We start from the raw sequence: 16,696 nt of genomic DNA, 5'->3' as shown, positions 1-16,696 counted from the left end.
GATACGACAGAAAATGTTAAAAGAATTGGAAAAGCTAAAACTATTAGTACAGATAATAATAACAGAAGGCTTTAGTCATCCAATCAGAAATGACCAACTGCTCAATCAGGATGAGAGATGGGGGAGGGGTTAATAATTTGAGGATGTTTTCTACAACCCTTACCAACGGAAAGTAGAGTGGGCTTTCATTCCAAACAGGATCAGAAATGGACTCTAGGGATTGCTGTGGGTGCGCCACTCAGGAAGAATTAATAACGTAATTAAATTCTGCATCCTCATGAGACAGAGGAAAACCAAGAAACCCATTTCATGAACTCTAGATTTTTAAAAAGGAAAATATGATCAGCATAGGCCCCATTTAGGAGATAACTGAAAGGAAGTATTTGAAAAAGTCAATAACCCACAAGAAAATCCTATACACTTTTTCCCCTGCTATCCATGAAAAGTTTGTACCAAGAAATAAAGATAACAAGCATTTTGGGATAGAAGCTAAAAAGAGAACTGGTAAAGTCATATAAATTACTGGAGAAAAAATAGGGCATTTTCCCCAAACTCACAAGAGAGCTCATGTGAACAGGATAAAGACACCCAATCAATTATAAATGAGGAGAATAATAACTACACCAGAAAGACTCTGAAAAGCACCTTGCAAGTGTCTTAGAAACCAATAAAAGGAGATTGTTTCAACATGTGAATGGGAGGAAGTCACTCAAAGAATAGGTGGAATCTTTGATCCTTGTAGATAAAGGATTTGCTCGAGAATGGAAAAGGGGACATTTTACACGCTGAATTGTTTGAGCCAAATTGAAAGAATAAATGGAGGCTTCCTTTCCCATGATGTCCCCTAAGATGAACTAGTTGGAATTACTTGACTGCATGCTACTCGAAGATACTCTACCAGGCTGGACAAAATCAATGTGGACAAACTGTCAGGACAGAGAGATGGAGAATCTGCTGACTCAGATGGGTGGCTTATATCTACAAATGTGTAGCTGTAACCCCATTCAGTGAAGTTCAGAGGAGACCTGAAGAATCATGATCAGAAGAGCTTTGCTTTAATAACAGGCAAAGTCACAGAGCCTACAATACCCCAAAACCCACTGCTGTCGAGTCGATTCCGACTCATAGCGACCCTATAGGACAGAGCAGAACTTCCCCATAGAGTTTCCAAGGAACGCCTGGTGGATTCGAACTGCCGACCTCTTGACTAGCAGCTGTAGCACTTAACCACTACACCACCAGGGTTTCTCAGAGCCTACAATAGGGATTAAAAAATCATTGAATATTTAAACGAAAATCATCTTTGGGAGGAAAGACAATGTGAATTTTAAAAGTAAATGCATGCTTAATTTGCTGGTTTCAGGAGAGATGCGCCGGTCACTAAAAAAATGAGAACGTATGAGTATCTTCTGGGCTGGTAGATTTCTTTCCAATTGACTTTAATTAGGCTCTACATGATGGCAACAGGGTACAGACCACAGAATAGTGCACAATCAATAGACAGCAACGTGCCCTCCTCTGAATGAAGTCCAGAGTAGGAATCCTCAGGGCTACCATTACATACACCTACTTCTTAACTCCTGTAGTAAAGAAATACTTAAGTGTTTGGTAACTAGGTTACTTTCAAAATTTGACATACTTCAAATGCCCTTATCATATACATTGTCTTGCTGTTTGACTAGGCGTGATAAGAATTACATATCACCATATTGTATTTTTGCTTATCTCTTATGACGTTACTATTACTTATGAATTTATTAACCAGTTAAAGTTACAGGTTTAAAACGAACTAAAAGCCCAGCACACAGTAAGCATTCAATAAATGTCAACTGCATTTAAATTGATTTAAGTAAATAAATGAAACTTCAGAAAATCAATCAATAGATTCCAGACTGTCCACTCTCCCCTCCCAACCCCAACTTTCCTTTATTTTCTACTGGGCTCCCTTCTGGAATTTCATCAGCTATCTCCAGCTGTATCAGCAACAGCCCTCTGGCAAAAAGTTCCTGCTAATAAGGGTGCAAAAAATATAGTCTTTACATATTCTTACAGCTATTTATGGGAGTTCCTGGGTGGTACAAACACTTAAGCGCTGGACTACTAGCTGCAGAGGTTGGCAGTTTGAACCCACCCAGAGGTGTCTCAGAAGACAGGCTTAGTGATCTGTATCTGAAAGTTCACAGCCTTGGAAACCCTGTGGAAGACAATTCTACTCTAAGACACATGGGTCGCCACAGTTGGAGTCAACTCGGGGACAACTGTTTTTTAGCTTACCTAATATATATATATATAATATTAAGGTCAATGAACAGTAATCCCATTCATTCACTCACACATGCCCCAGCTTTGAGGAAGCGCTCCTTGGGTATGGTAATTAGTCCTGATAAGTGTGTAAGGTTCGGGATGCAGCAGTCACCCACAGCTGAGGCACAGACAGATAAAACATGGCATAAAACAGAGAAAGGGAAAAAAGAGTAAGAGAGACACAGACTATGGTTTAGGGCAGATGTTACAAGTCAGTCACCTATAGGGTGAGACTGGCGAAGCAGAGAAGTGAAACAGGCAGCGATAAGACAGTAAGAAGAGTTGGGGACTGTGGTATTTCTAAATTACACCCAATTTTTGCAACATGAGAATGCAATATCTACCGTATCTCATATTTTTAGAGATCTGGATTTTTATGAGAACTTACCCATTTTTTTAAAAGAAATCTCTGTGGACCAAGCAAAACACATCTGCAAATCAGATACGAGCCACAGCTCCAACCCTTAGCTAAAAGGGTCAATTCCCCAGCCTAAAATCTCTCAAACCCCTTCCCAGAACTGTGTCATATGACCACTGCTAGGTGCAGGGGAGGCTGGGAAATTAAGGTGGTTTTTTGTTTATTTGTTTGTTTGTTTTAAGCTGAGTACATTGTTGTAGTAAAACCTGGGTTAAATTGTAGTAAAACCTGGATTCAGCTACTAAGCAAGAAGGAGACCACACATCCAAAGGAGGGAATATGCCCCATGCTTTGAAATACTAGGTCTAAGAGAACTCCACAAACATCTACCTTCTCAGCAACCTCCTTTCTCCCTGCTCTTGAATGTTCCCTGGAGGTCACTAAATTAAGCAACTAACCTGAGTATAATGTGACTTGTACTGTTTTATTCCGCCAGGCCCTACTTCGAAACTCTATGGGGCAGTTCTACTCCATCCTATAGGGTCGCTATGAGTCGGAATCGACTCGAGGGCATTGGGTACTGGGTTACTGTTTTATTACACAACTGCATTCAATTAAAGGACTGCAATCACTGTGCTAAATGGGGCCATTATCAATATAGGGTGTGTCTGGGGAAAGCAGACAAATGAGAAAGGAAATATATGCTAGAAATACCAGGTGCAAGAAATTAAAACCTGAATCCCTGCTTTTGCTGGGGCTTTCATGACGTGACAGATGTACATCAGTGTCCCAGCCTCAAGACAAGCAAATGTCTTGAGGAGTCATTAGATTTAACTTACTTAGGAAAATGTCTCTGAAGTCAAAAGGTGTATGAACCAAGTACACATTTCTTGTTTTCACATCAGTGACCGTCTTATCCAAGAGTTAGATGTACCAACTTTAAAATGTGAAAGAGACGGCAATAATCTCCTAGTAATGATGCGACATCAGTGGGTGGGGTTGATCAAGCCCTCTGGACTGCCACAGTATTTTTCTGACTAGATTCTCTGGGCTTTGCCTTAAGCAACATAGGAGCAATACATCTAGTTAAGACACTCAGCAGAGTATATCAGTTTCAGGTTTTCTGTAGTCTTTTTTTTTTTTTGAACATTTTCTTGTGGTTTGAGTAAAATTTTACAGAGCATATTACTTTCCCATTCAACAATTTATGCACGTTTTGTTTCGTGACATAAGCTGCAATCCCCTCAATCCCCAGTACCTTCCTGGGATCCCATTAGCCCATCTTCCCCTCTCCTTCCTGCCTTCTGAATTTTGTTCTGGGGAAAATGCTGCCCTTTTGGTCTTGTGTGGTTGATTGTTCTGAGGAGTAGGTTCCTCAAGGATGTTATTCACTTTAGGGGCCGGTCTATTGTTTGGCCAAAAGGTGATCTCCAGGAGTGGGTTCAGTTCCAGGTTTGAAGAGTATCTAAGGGCCATAGTTTCAGGGGTTCCAGCAGTCTCTATCAGACCAGTAAATCTGGTCTTTTTCATAAATTTGAATTTTGTTCTAGAGTTGTCTCCCACTCTGTCCAGGACCTTCTATTACGGTCCCAATCAGAGTGGTTGGTAGTGGTAGCCAGACACCATCTAGTTCTCCTGGTCTCAGGCTAGGGAAAGCTTTGGTTCGTGTGGTCCATTAGTCCTTTGGACTGTTTCCTTGAATCTTTGATTTTCTTCAGTCTTCTTTGCTCCAGACAGAAAGAGAGCAATAGTTGTATCTTAGATGGCCACTCACAAGCTTTTAAGACCCCAGTTGCTACTCACCAAAGTAGGATGTAGGACCTTGTCTTTATGGACTATGTTATGCCAATTGACCTAGATGTCCCCTGAAACTATGGTCCTAAGCCCTCAAGCCCCATGACTCAGTCCCTCAAGGAGTCTGGTTATGGCTAAAAAGTTTCCATAACTTTGCCCCGTGTGCTCTACTGTATACATTGACATGTTGGCAGCACATACATGTATGTATATGCTCGTGGGTGTACTCCCACACTTGTTCAGCTTACATATCTACCTATATATCCACTGGTCAATTATTGTTTGTTGTTACATTATTGCAGAATTGTGTATTTACCTGCCAGTGCCTTCCTTTGCCTTGGTCACGTATTCCTGACCTCCCCCTTCTTGTTTATTGCCTTTCCCTTTACCCGAGTTAATATCTGTCTATTCAGTGATTTTCCCTCCCTCCTGTTCCCATCCCTGGTAACCATCAAAGAATATTTCTTTCTGTGTGTAAACCTTTTCTTGACTTTTTATAATACTGATCTCACATAATATTTGTCTTTTTGTGATTGACTTATTTCACTTAGCATAATGTCCTCTAGGTTTATCCATGTTGTGAGATATTTTGCAGAGTCACTGTTATTCTTTAACGTTGCCTAGTATTCCATTGTGTGTATGTATCATAGTTTGATTATCCATTCGGCCAATGATGGGCACTTAGGTTGCTTTTTCTGTAGTCTTAAGAGACCTGGATTTGCTCTTGATTTCTACCCAGAATTTACTTTCTTCAAGTTTTTTTGAAGATCAAGTTTGTACTTAACCTTATTTTCCATTTACTGGGAAGAAAGAAAAATCATTTGCTTCCATTTTTACTTTTTACACAATTCTCAGCATTTTTGTGGAGCTCTCCCCCACACTCCCCCACCAATGATGAAATCTTTAATTAACATTTTTTTAGTCATCAGGATTTTCTAGAGTCAATGATGCCTGGGAGCTCTGGTGGTGCAGTGGTTAAGAGCTCAGCTGCTAACCAAAATGTTGGCACTTTGCATCCACCAACCACTCCTTGAAAATCCTAAGGGGAAGTTCTACTCTGTCCTTTAGGCTCACTATGAGTCGGAATGGACGTGATGGTAATGGGTTTGGTTTTTGTTTTGGGCTTAATGATGCCCGAGGAGCCTGTCAATAGCCACACAAATCCACATACACATATTAAATCCCTGTTACTGGAGTTGTTTACTCTGGGCCTTGCTGGCCAGCTGGTGTTCCTTCATCTATTTGCATCGATGTGGGCTGCCAGCTTTTGTAGAGTCAATATTTGTGTTTCAATCAAGCCAAGTCTCTTTGGAGTTCATCCTTCTTTACTCTTCCAGTGAGAACTATCATGGCCCTGCCCTTTCCTGTGGTTTTAGGGAATGCCTTGTCCTCATCCTTCTATTCCAAAGCAGGAATCAAATGGGAATTACTGTTTCCATGTCAATCTAGCAGTTTCACTTCTATTACATTAGCCTTCAGCAACCCATGCTAAGTCTCGTGAGTCAAATCTTAATTTAGATTTTGAAAGCCACAGTTCAAAATATAAAATACCCTTCTGTATTAGACAGGGCTTGCTTTGGAATATACATGTGGAAAACCCAGTTGCAGTGGCTTATCTAAAATTTTTAAAAATCTTCTCAACAAGTCTAGAGGTAGGCTGGTGCAGCAGCTGTGCAAAGTCATTGCTGAAAGTTTGCTTGCCCAGAAAGCAACTCTGGGATGGAGAATGTACACAGGGAGTTTACTAATGAGTGCTCTTGGGATCAATCCCTATGGGATAATGGAAGAAAGCAGGATTGGACAGAGAACAAGTTGGGCTGTGGTGCTGCCACAAGAGGACCTCAGCCAATCACGTGAGATCTGAAGCTGTGATGGTTTTTTAGAATTTTTCTGAGTTGGGGCAAGGGAACAGGCCTTTATACTTCCTCAAAAGACAGTCACTAGACATGGGTTGCCCACCAGGAAGGAGGCATGACCTTCGGAGGGGTGCCATCTTCAGCTGAGGGTAATTCCCAGAGAGGGCTCACAGCTGAAGGCTATCAGCTGGCCACACTCCCAGCAGTGCGGGGTAACAGACTCCAGTCCTGAAGGGGATCTGGGTAGAGAAGGACAGTGCAGAGCACAGTCGTCATGTCCTAGGCTCCTTCTACCTTTCTGAGCTGCCACTCTTAGCATTTGGCTTTCACGCTCACGGTTGCTTCATGCTCTCAAGATGACTATTCCACCCCCTGCCTTATTTCTGCACTCGAGGCAGAAATAAGAAGGATGCAACAAGGAAGAGGAGGTAGCACCTATATTAAGAAAGGAATGATTTCCCAGAGATGTCCACCAGTCTTCTGTTTACATCTCACTGGCCACAACTTGTCACATGGCTATTTCTAGATGCAAGAGCTGATGGGAAATGAAAGTTTTAGGCAGACATATTGCTGCCTCGATGAAGGTCAGAATTCAGAGTTTTGATTTTAATGAAAAAGCAGAGAATGGAGATTGGAATTAGGAACTAGCAGTACTCCCACACCATCTGATTTTCAAAAATAGTTCACTCTCTTTGACAAGAAGTTGGCAATTCTCTATAAACCTCAAGGATGTTTTTCCCTAATTCCTTCCCAGAAGCCACTTCTCTATCTTAATCACACATTAGTTGTACTACTTCCTTCTGTGGCCACTGCACGTTAGGATTCCTTTTCTAGTTGTCATGATCATCTCAAAAGAGTAAACGTTAAACTTCTTTCTTACTGATTCATCATTTCTCTCTTTTTCTCTCTCTCACACACAGGCACAGATACGTGAGGTTTTACTCTTTCTATGTTTCTGAGAGTAGAATGATAGTAACAAAGTGCCCTCATTTCATCTAGTCTAAAATCATCATTATATCCTTGTCAGTGTGGGATCAAACTAAAGTGCATCTAGAGATAAAAGAGGAACCATTGGCAATAATGGGTACACAGAGGATAGAGGTATAGCAAATCCAAGGTGGGTAATCCAGCCAAAGTAGAATGGACTGGGAAAAAGGTTGCCAGGTTTAGCAAATAAAAATACAGGATACCCAGTTACATTTTAATTTCACGTAACTAACAAATAATTTTAGTATAAGTATATCCCAAATATTGTATGGGACACACTGATACTAAATATTTATTTGTTGTTTATCTGAAACTAAAATTTAACTGGTTACCCTGTGTTTTATCTGGCAACCCTGACCAGGAGGAATAGTGTCCACACCATCACAGAGCTCGATACTCCTACTGTGCCCACTTCTCTAACTACTGACTTCACCTCCTCCCCTGGAGCTTTCCCATAAACGTCTAGCCTGAGAACTACTGTCCTGTATGTTTGGAGACTCATCAAGACAGCTAAAGCTGAAACATTCTTTTCTAAAGCTTACATTTTTTTTTTATTGTCTAGAACACAGACCCCCTTGGGCATGTAGATGAGCTTCAAGTGGGTCTCTGAATCCACTGAAATTGTGGCCTTATATTGTTTTCATTTATTTATATTCATTCATTCATTCATCCTTTCATTTAGTCATTTGACAAACATTTATGGCTCCTTACTGTATTAAAGGCACTAAACAAGGTCCAGAGAAAAAAGTTAAATAAGAAAGAGTCCCTTCATTCCAGATGCCCATGTTATATATGACATAACCTACTCTCGGGTGTAGTTAATGGTGGTGCGCCAGGGACCCTTGGTGAATCCTACAGACATGGCTGGAGGCTTTGCTGCCAATTTGCTGTGGTATAAGTCTGTCCTTTCTGAGCATATGGACTCAGAAAACTTGATACGAGAATGCAATGCTTCAAAGGTTAGGCCACACCATTGCATTGAGTACTGAAGGGAGCATGAAATGAGGGGTATTCTGCTATCTTGCATTATTAGATCATGAGACTTTTCCATGCTTGCTACTATGTTGCTACTATGTACCAAGCACTCTAAGAGGACAGAAGCCCAAATGAGAAGCAAAGAATTGTAATTGGAGGTTTTCACTGTCAAGCACTGTGAATGAACAGGACCCTTAAGGGAGAGAAGTAGTGAGAAGGTCTTTTCCACAGGACTTGATCATAGACAAACTTCTTAACCTGCCCCTCCAAAGACAGGGATTGGAGAGGGAGTACAGTGGTCTCTAGTCTTTACCCTTTGAAACAGCTGACCGGTTTAAGGAAAAAACCTCACAGACAGAGATGCTGAGAAAACAGTGCCAGTTATTCGTGAGATTAAGGGCTTTGCTGAAATACTCTCACAACTAATGTCTAACTCTATCGTTGACTTTGGACTGGCAAAGAAAAGGGCTAATATCAACCTTCCTCTTTCAGACCTCTCCCCTAAGAACTGAGAATGCAGAACTACCCACTTCTCCCCAGCCTTTAGAAAGAAGGGAACAGATCTTGAACATGTATTCTACTCCTGAGGGATGCTGTTATCTTTTATTTTGAAGTTTCTGGTGATTAGATTTGAGAGAGAGAAAGAGAAGACAGATTCAAAGATCCCAGATTTATCTTAAAAACACAGCCCATAGCCAGAATGCTCCTTGGAAGCAAGGATGGCAAGACCTGTCTCCCGTGCTTTGAACAAATTATCAGGAGGTTCCAGTCCTTGTGGATTTGACAGGCTTGTAAAACATACTACAGAAAAGCTTCACCCTTAGGTATGGGCCAAGGGCTCCCCTTCTCAGGATCTATGCCTCAGGGAACCTATGCTTTGGAGGGCTTCCTTGAAATTTTCTATTTTCCTCTTGTAGGTGGGGCAGTATCATTTGGGCAGGATGCCCAAAGCCCAGGCAGGGATCTACAGGGACCTTGTTGCCTGTTCTGTCCTTTGGAGCACTCTCTAATTCTCCGCCTCATGGGTAGGTTCACCAGATGCCCCAAGAAACTCTGGGCAATATATCCATGGGGTTGTCCCAGAGCTTCTGGGCTAGGCCCTGGATCTACAATAGCAGTCTGGTGAGCATATTACTCCTGATGGCATAAGCAGTACTTCTTGTGTGGGATCACATGAGATTGGAATAAATTCACAGTTGGGGGAAAAGGTAATTAGCCAGCTCCACTAACCAGCAGAGCTCAGGACAGAAGCGGCTCCTGCCTAGGCATAAACACTCCATGGACTTTGAGTATCTTTTCCCCCTGCATGGACCTGTGAGGGTTTATTCCAGGAGAATTGGCACTTGATGGCACACTGCAACCATTTCATCCCCACGGTGGAGAGGTGAGTGTTTAATATTTGACACCACTTTGGCTATTAAGCAGGGTCCTCACCAACCCACATCAGGGGCAAAAGGACTGGTGGCTCCACTCAGGTCACCCAGTGACCTGTGACAGGGGTCCAAGAATAACTGCTACCTCCCAGTCCTTACAACCAAAAGCACTGGGGGCCCATGGTCCATCTGCACAACCCACCCGCATGTACGCTCTAGGCAACAGGGACCCGCTTTCCTCACAGACACTTGGGGAAACTTTCTTAGCCCCCTGCCTTGTTCACAGCATGACTCCCTACTGCAACCAGATACCAGTACCTACGACAATCACCTCTGCCCCTCTAAGATTGTATGACAGAGCTTGTACCACACACTACATGATGATCTACCTGGACACCTGAGCTGAATCCATACAAGAAAAGTGAATGGACTCCTAGACTGATAACATCTGATAACAGCTCTAGCCATCTGGTGACAGGACATCAGACCTTCAAAGGCAAAAATAATCCAGCTAGCTCACTCAAGCAACCCATTTGGGCATATCAAAACAAAAAAACCAAGAAGCTACAATACGGGAAGCTAAAAATCTTGTGAGTGGGTCACTAGGGGTAATAGTGAGTGGTGCTACTCCCATTTCTCCCCTTGATTCTTGGACCCATGAATCCTGGCTATGGGAGATATAACACTGTATACTGGATGCTGCTTTAGAGCATATACAGCCCCTAGGTGAACACTGCCCCAACCCTGCAAGGTACTGCTACCTAGCTGGCACTGTAATTGTGTCTTTAGGAGTCCATTCCATCATCGTATCAAACCAGCTACTTCAGGATGATGGGGAACATGGTAAGACCAGTGAATTCCATGATCATGGGCCCACTGCTGCATTTCATTTGCTGTGAAGGGAGTCCCTTGATTCAAGGAAATGCATGCGGGATACCATGATGGTGGATAAGGCGTTCTCTAAGTGCATGGGTGGTAGTTATGGCAGAAGCATTGCATGCAGGGGAAGCAAATCCATACGCAGAGTAAGTGTCTATTCCCCTGCGCACAAAACGCTGTGCTTTCCATGATGGAAGTGGGCCAATGTAAACAGCTTGCCACCAGGTTGCTGATGATCACTTTGAGGGATGGGGCCGAATAGGGGACTCAGTGTTGGTCTCTGCTGCTGGCAGATTGGGCACTTGGCAGTGGTTGTCGCCAAGTCTGCCTTGATGAGTAGAAGTCTATGTTGCTGGACCCATGCATAACCTCCATCCCTGCCATCATGGCCACTTTGTTCATGAGCAATGATGGAAGTACCTGGGAAAGGAGGATGAGTGGTTTCCATAAAACACGTCATCCTATCCACTTGATTGTTAAAGTCTTCATCTGCTGAGGTCACTCTTTAGTGAGCATTCACATAAGACACAAATATCTTCACTTCTTTGGCCCATTCAAAGTGGTCTATCCACACACCTCTTCCCCACAGATCCTTATCTCCAGTTTCCCAATCATGTTCCTTCCAAGTCCTTGACAATCCAGGTAAACCACTGGCCACAGCCCATGGATCAGTATACATACAATCGCACATCTGGCCATTTCTCCTTCCAAGCAAAGTGAACACCCAGGTGCACTGCTCCAAGTTCTGCCCATTGGGAGGATTTCCCTTTACCACTGTCCTTTAGGGAGGTCCCAGGAAGGGGCTGTAGTGCTGCCACTCTCCACTTTCAACTAGTGCCTGCATATTGCACAAAACCATGTGTAAACAAGGCACGAGTTTCCACATCTTCAGTCACCTGATCATAAGGAACACCCCATGAGGCCACAGGTGCAGACTGGGAGATGAAAGGTAATGTGAGAGGAGTGGAGACCATAGGATTTGGGCCATTTCCTCATGCTACTTACTTGTGCCTTCAGGTCCTGCTCAGGCCCAATCTTGAATATACCGCTTCCATTTTTTTTAATGTTGGAGTGCTGCTGGGCAAGTCCAAATTTATGACTCTCAGACAACCTCCAGTTCATAATGGATAATGAAGATAGATAAAAGAATGAAAACAAATACATGCAAAGAAAAGAGCATGTTCTATAGAGAAAATAATGTAGGGTGCTCTGCGCTAAGGCTGGGGTGTGGTCCAAAAGGCCTCACTAACGTGACATTTATGTGTGACTGGAATGACAGGAGGGACCAGCCCTACATGAGTCTGGGGACAGCGTGCCAGGGCGAAGACACAGCTGGTGCAGAGACTGGGAGGCGGACATGAGTTTGTCTAGGGCGGGGAGGAGGTGGTTAAAATGCAGCCAATATGGCTAGAGGAAGCTGAGGGGGAGAGGAGGCAGGGAGGAGGAGGACAGATCCAGGACCCATGACCTGGTGGGCTGGAGGAGTTATCTCTTGCTCGCTGAGAACAACAGCCCTAAAAGCAATGACTCACAACAGCACACAGTCTCTGTGGGCCAGGAATCCAGGCAGGGCTTACATGGCGACTGCCCCAAGTTCTCAGGAGCCTGTAGTTGTGGTCTCAACTTACTCTTGACTGGGGAAGATCTGCTGCCTACTCACTGCCGTGTCATGAGCAGGATTCTGAGCTGTGGGACTGGGGAGCCTCACTTTCTCTCTGTTGATGAAGACTCTCCCTCAGGTTTGTGACATGAGTCTCTCCATGGGCAGGTCATACATCACAGCTCCTTCCCGAGGGAAGGGGGGAGAAATAGAAATAAATGAAAGACACTCAGGGAGAGAGATGACTTAGACAGAGAGAGAGAGAATAAAAGAGAGCCAAGAAACATTGCCCCATATGCGGTCATTACGAGTTGAAACCGAATCAGTGGCACCTAACAACAACAACATTCTTGAGAAGCAAGCCGCTGAGTCCAATCCACACGGAGGGGAGGGGGTCACCCAGGATGTGGAGACCAACAGGTAGGACTGTTGGGAGCCATCGTGCAGGCTGCCCACCCCCTAGTCTGAGATGAGACACTGGGTCAGATTCTATATAATGGAAGTTATTGGAGGGTTTTATGCACAGGGTGACAATATCTGATGTTCATTTAATTTCAATCCCCTCCCGGTGCAGGCTGGGAATTGAGGCCAAGAGGGGAAGTGACTTTCCCAAGCTCACACCACCAGAACCCAGCCCTGTTTGGAGATGTACTCCATGCATCTTCCCACCCTTGCTTGAAATTCTTCCATCTCTGAGTTTGTGCATTAGCTACAGGAGCAGATTATCCAACAGGCAAGTAAACATGGTGAACACCAAATCTTTGATATGGCAAAACCCATGTGAAATTGTTCACTACAGATTAGTAAGTAAGCACAAGGAGACCTGTGTTTACCTTGCTTACAGGGTCGTCTGCCCCCATCAGGGACTGTAAATTTGAAAAGAGGCTTTGATTCTGTAGGAAGGTGCTGTGGGGTTGGGAGAGACAGATGCCAGCCATACCTAGAAGCAGAGTATTAGATGTGGTAAAAAATTATGAAAAGGTGAAAATGTTTATTATAGATGATCTGGTAAGCTGGTAAGCCCTGTGCTTACCTTGCCTACTAGATAATCCACCCCTGGTTAGCTTCAGGTAATTCCAGCCCATGGGTTCTATAAGTATTACCTCACATATACCTGCTGAGGTTCCCAGGAAGAAGATACTAAAATGTTCCCTACTGTGTGGGTAGAGGACTGGGGAGGCTCTGAGAAGCAAAAAGACTTGTCCAGGGTCACAAAACTGATCTGCTCAAAGCTGGGGCCCTGGCTACCCCCAGGCCTTCCACAGGCTCTGGGGGTGGGGGGGAGGGCTTTGTTGGTGTCACTGTGTACAGTTATGGAGATGGCATGAGGAGAGGTGAGCATTCAGCAGCACAGTGGGGACTTTGGGGACATCTTAACTGACATCAGGCCCAAGCCAGGAGAGCAGGACGTGACCTCACTTCCTTGACGACAGAGTACATAGAACTTGGAACCCTGGTAACCAGCACCCTACCCAGCTCACTTGAGTAGAGATACTCAAACTAGAAACATGTTTTCTTGTTGTCTCCCATCTTCCCTTGTGTCAAAGCTTGAGAGACCCAGGAGTTCGACATTTTCACCAAGGCTGAGACATGGTCTTGTCCCCCACTCACGAAAGCTCAGGCCATTCACCAAAAAGAATCCAAAGGTAACACAGGGTGGCCCAGGGATGCCAATATAGGCCAGGCCACCACTGTGATCCCACCTGGGCAGTCCCACACCCCTCCCCCAGGTCACGCCATCCCCCAGGCCATGCCAACCCTTGTCCTCATGGGGTCCCTGGTAATGGGGGCTGGGAGGAAATGTGGACAGAACTGAGGAGGCAGAAAGTTGTTGGCTGAGGCAGGGTCCATTTGGGAGAGAAGTGGTGAGGTCAGCGAAGGAGGCGCCATGTGATCTGGGGAGATGTGGGAGAGGAGGAGTGATAATGAGGATGATGAAAATGGGGCTGCTGCTTCAGGACTAGCACACATTGAGGGCAACCCCAAGCTCCATCCCCACGGTCTCTCACCATACTGGATTCATGGGGCTGAGTCTGACCACGGCTGGGTCTAGTCCATCAGATTGGGTGCCTTGGAGACCAGGGGTGCAGTGGCAAGTGTGGAGGCCTCTTTTACTTCCCTGCCCTGATCCCTCTGATCACACAGAATGCTGGGGAGGCTCTGAGAAGCACAAAGACTTGTCCAGGGTCACAAAACTGATCTGCTCAAAGCTGGGGCCCTGGCTACCCCCAGGCCTTCCACAGGCTCTGGGGGTGGGGGGGAGGGCTGTGGGTCTGAACAGGGGTTCCAGTTCAGACCACATCTTAGGGAGGGACTGTCGGGGTCACAGCTGAGTCAGCACGCTCATTTGGGCCTTCTCAGAGATCCAGCTGACCCTGAGTGGGGACTCAAAGTGCAGCCCTAGCTGCTGGCATTGCCTCAGCCACTGTTGACCCTGTGCCAGCCCAGCTTCTGCCAGATCCTGCTGCAATAGGCAGAGCTTCGTTTTTCTATCCGTGGACTTGGTCAGGGCTACATGGTGCTGCTCACAGTCCAACCCACCCAGTATGGGGGAACTGGGAGCTCCTCGGAGGCACAAGGGCTTGATGGGCAGAAAGGGAAGGAGGTGGCTCAGAGGGGCTCTTGATGTATCCCTGGCAGCTGAAAGCACTGTCTCTGCAGAACTGCCAGCAGGAGATCCCCAAGGAAAAGGAGAAGGGCATTGTCTACTCGGTCTACCCCAAGAAAGGGGCCAGGAAGGGCTGGCAAAGGTTCTGGGTGAGTGCGGCTAGAGGGGAGCGGCATCCCCATCCAGGGACCCGAGATGACCAGAGGGGGCCCAGGGCCCAGGGCCCAGACACCACCCTGTAGACCTCAAGTTCCTCTCAGGGCTTTCCCTCTCGAGGGTCCCCAGTTCCCTCCCAAAGGAATCAACCTTACCTGCACAACACTGCCTCCCCTGCCCTGGCCAGCTACAAAGTCACTCTTCCCGTATTTGTAGGAACATGAGAGAAGAACTTTTTATACTGTCTTCACTTCACATAAGCCAATGCATCTTTTGCATGTTGCTGCCATTTTAGTGCTTAACTTTCAACCCCAGAGCCCCAGGCAGCAGTCGGCTGGACTGTCCTTCAACACCTTCTCCCAGCTTCACACATCATCACACTTAACAGGCTTCTTTTACCCTAAAGGGTGGGGATCAGTGTATGACTCACCTTTTTCTATAACCTCCAATCTTGGGGAATACATCACGTGACCCCTTCAGGTCAGGGGCTGTACCCTGACTCGATACAGAATGCTGCAGAAGGGAGGCCTATACCCACAGTGACTGAGCCTCTCGCTGCTGCGGTCCCTGGACTGATTCCTTCTGCTGCCCTTTCAGCAGGGCTGCAGAAACGCTTACATGTGTCCTCATACCCTGACCCACCCAGGACAGACTCCCAGGAGTGGCATGCTGGGCAGAAGGATGTGCACATTTCAAGTTAGGGTCACTAGGGCCAGACTCCTTCCCAAAACAGCTGTCGCGGTCCAATGGCCCAGCAATTTGTGATGCTGGCTGAGTCTCTGCATTAAGCCCGTTCCAGGTATTATGGTTCCTTTCCATTTTGCCAATCCACTGTCAGCGTGGCCAACAGAACTGCAGGGTGGCTCTAAGGCACCTGTTGGCCCTGAGAAGCTGAGCCACCTCTCAGTCCTTTACCAACCATTCACATTTGTCCTCCCTGAGCCATCTGGTCAGGTCCTCGGCTCTCTAGGGGTCTTTCTCCCACCCCAGGATCTCCAGGCTCTCACACTTGGCTGGATCTGGGTGCTCCATAGCTTCAGGTTCTCAAAACCCACTTTCACGTACAGAAAGAAAAATCTGTGTCTTGCTTATCTCATGGGTGAGTCTGCTCTGTGCACTGTCTTCAGCTGGGAGGAAGTGAGCTTGAACCATACCTTCCCCTCAGAGTCAGGAGTGGAAGAGGCCTCACATAGCACAGAGGGAACATCATGGAGCCCCAGTGTCAGACAGTTCTGGGCTCGGACCAGGTGACTTCAAGCAGACAATGGATATCACCAAGCCTCTCTTTTCTCATCCCTGAAATGCGGAGTTTTGTGAGGACTCACTGGGATACAGCTTTTCCTCCAGGGAGATACCATGGTTACTTCGTTAACAAAATCACTTCAGGCTCCTAATGTTTGTAATCATCCCCCACCTCCAATCCTGCTTTGTAAGCTGAGGCCTGTTTGCTGCTCAAGGCACTGGTGTCCCACCTCCTGACACAGATCACTGAGGGAGAGGGAGTACCTGGTCTGAGCTCTGAGCCCACAACCCTTCTGGTGGTTCATGGGGCTCCCTCTGACAATATGTCGCCCCTCTGTCCCATTCCAGTGTGTCTCTGGTTCTGACGAGGACCTGGATGAGGCCTGGGTGATGAAAACCTTCAAGGCAGGCTCACTGGAGAAGCTGGTGGAGCTCCTGGTGCCTGCCTACCTAAAGGATGACTTCTCCTACATTGAAATCTTTCTGGGAGCCTACAGAACCTACGCCACCATCCAACAGGTCCTAGAACATCTGCTCCAAAGGTGAGCCCTCCACAGCCCAATG

At 45.8% G+C, this 16,696-nt stretch overlaps 2 protein-coding genes across 8 annotated transcripts in view; both read left to right on the top strand.

Annotated features, from left to right (window-relative positions):
- LOC126068459 (ral guanine nucleotide dissociation stimulator-like) overlaps window positions 1-16,696 on the top strand; it is a 490,075-nt gene that overhangs the window by 126,326 nt on the left and 347,053 nt on the right. The window lies entirely within an intron of this gene.
- Window positions 1-16,696, top strand: part of LOC126068268 (uncharacterized) — an 80,845-nt gene that overhangs the window by 61,998 nt on the left and 2,151 nt on the right. Inside the window, exon 6 of the mRNA XM_049870707.1 lies at window positions 16,481-16,674. Within this exon, the coding sequence (XP_049726664.1) occupies window positions 16,481-16,674 (194 nt within the window). The remainder of the gene's footprint in view (window positions 1-16,480; window positions 16,675-16,696) is intronic.

Source organism: Elephas maximus, chromosome 27 (assembly GCF_024166365.1).
Source record: "Elephas maximus indicus isolate mEleMax1 chromosome 27, mEleMax1 primary haplotype, whole genome shotgun sequence".
Lineage (NCBI taxonomy): Eukaryota > Metazoa > Chordata > Mammalia > Proboscidea > Elephantidae > Elephas > Elephas maximus.
Note: the sequence above shows the minus strand (reverse complement) of the source record. Positions and strands in the feature narration are given on the sequence as shown.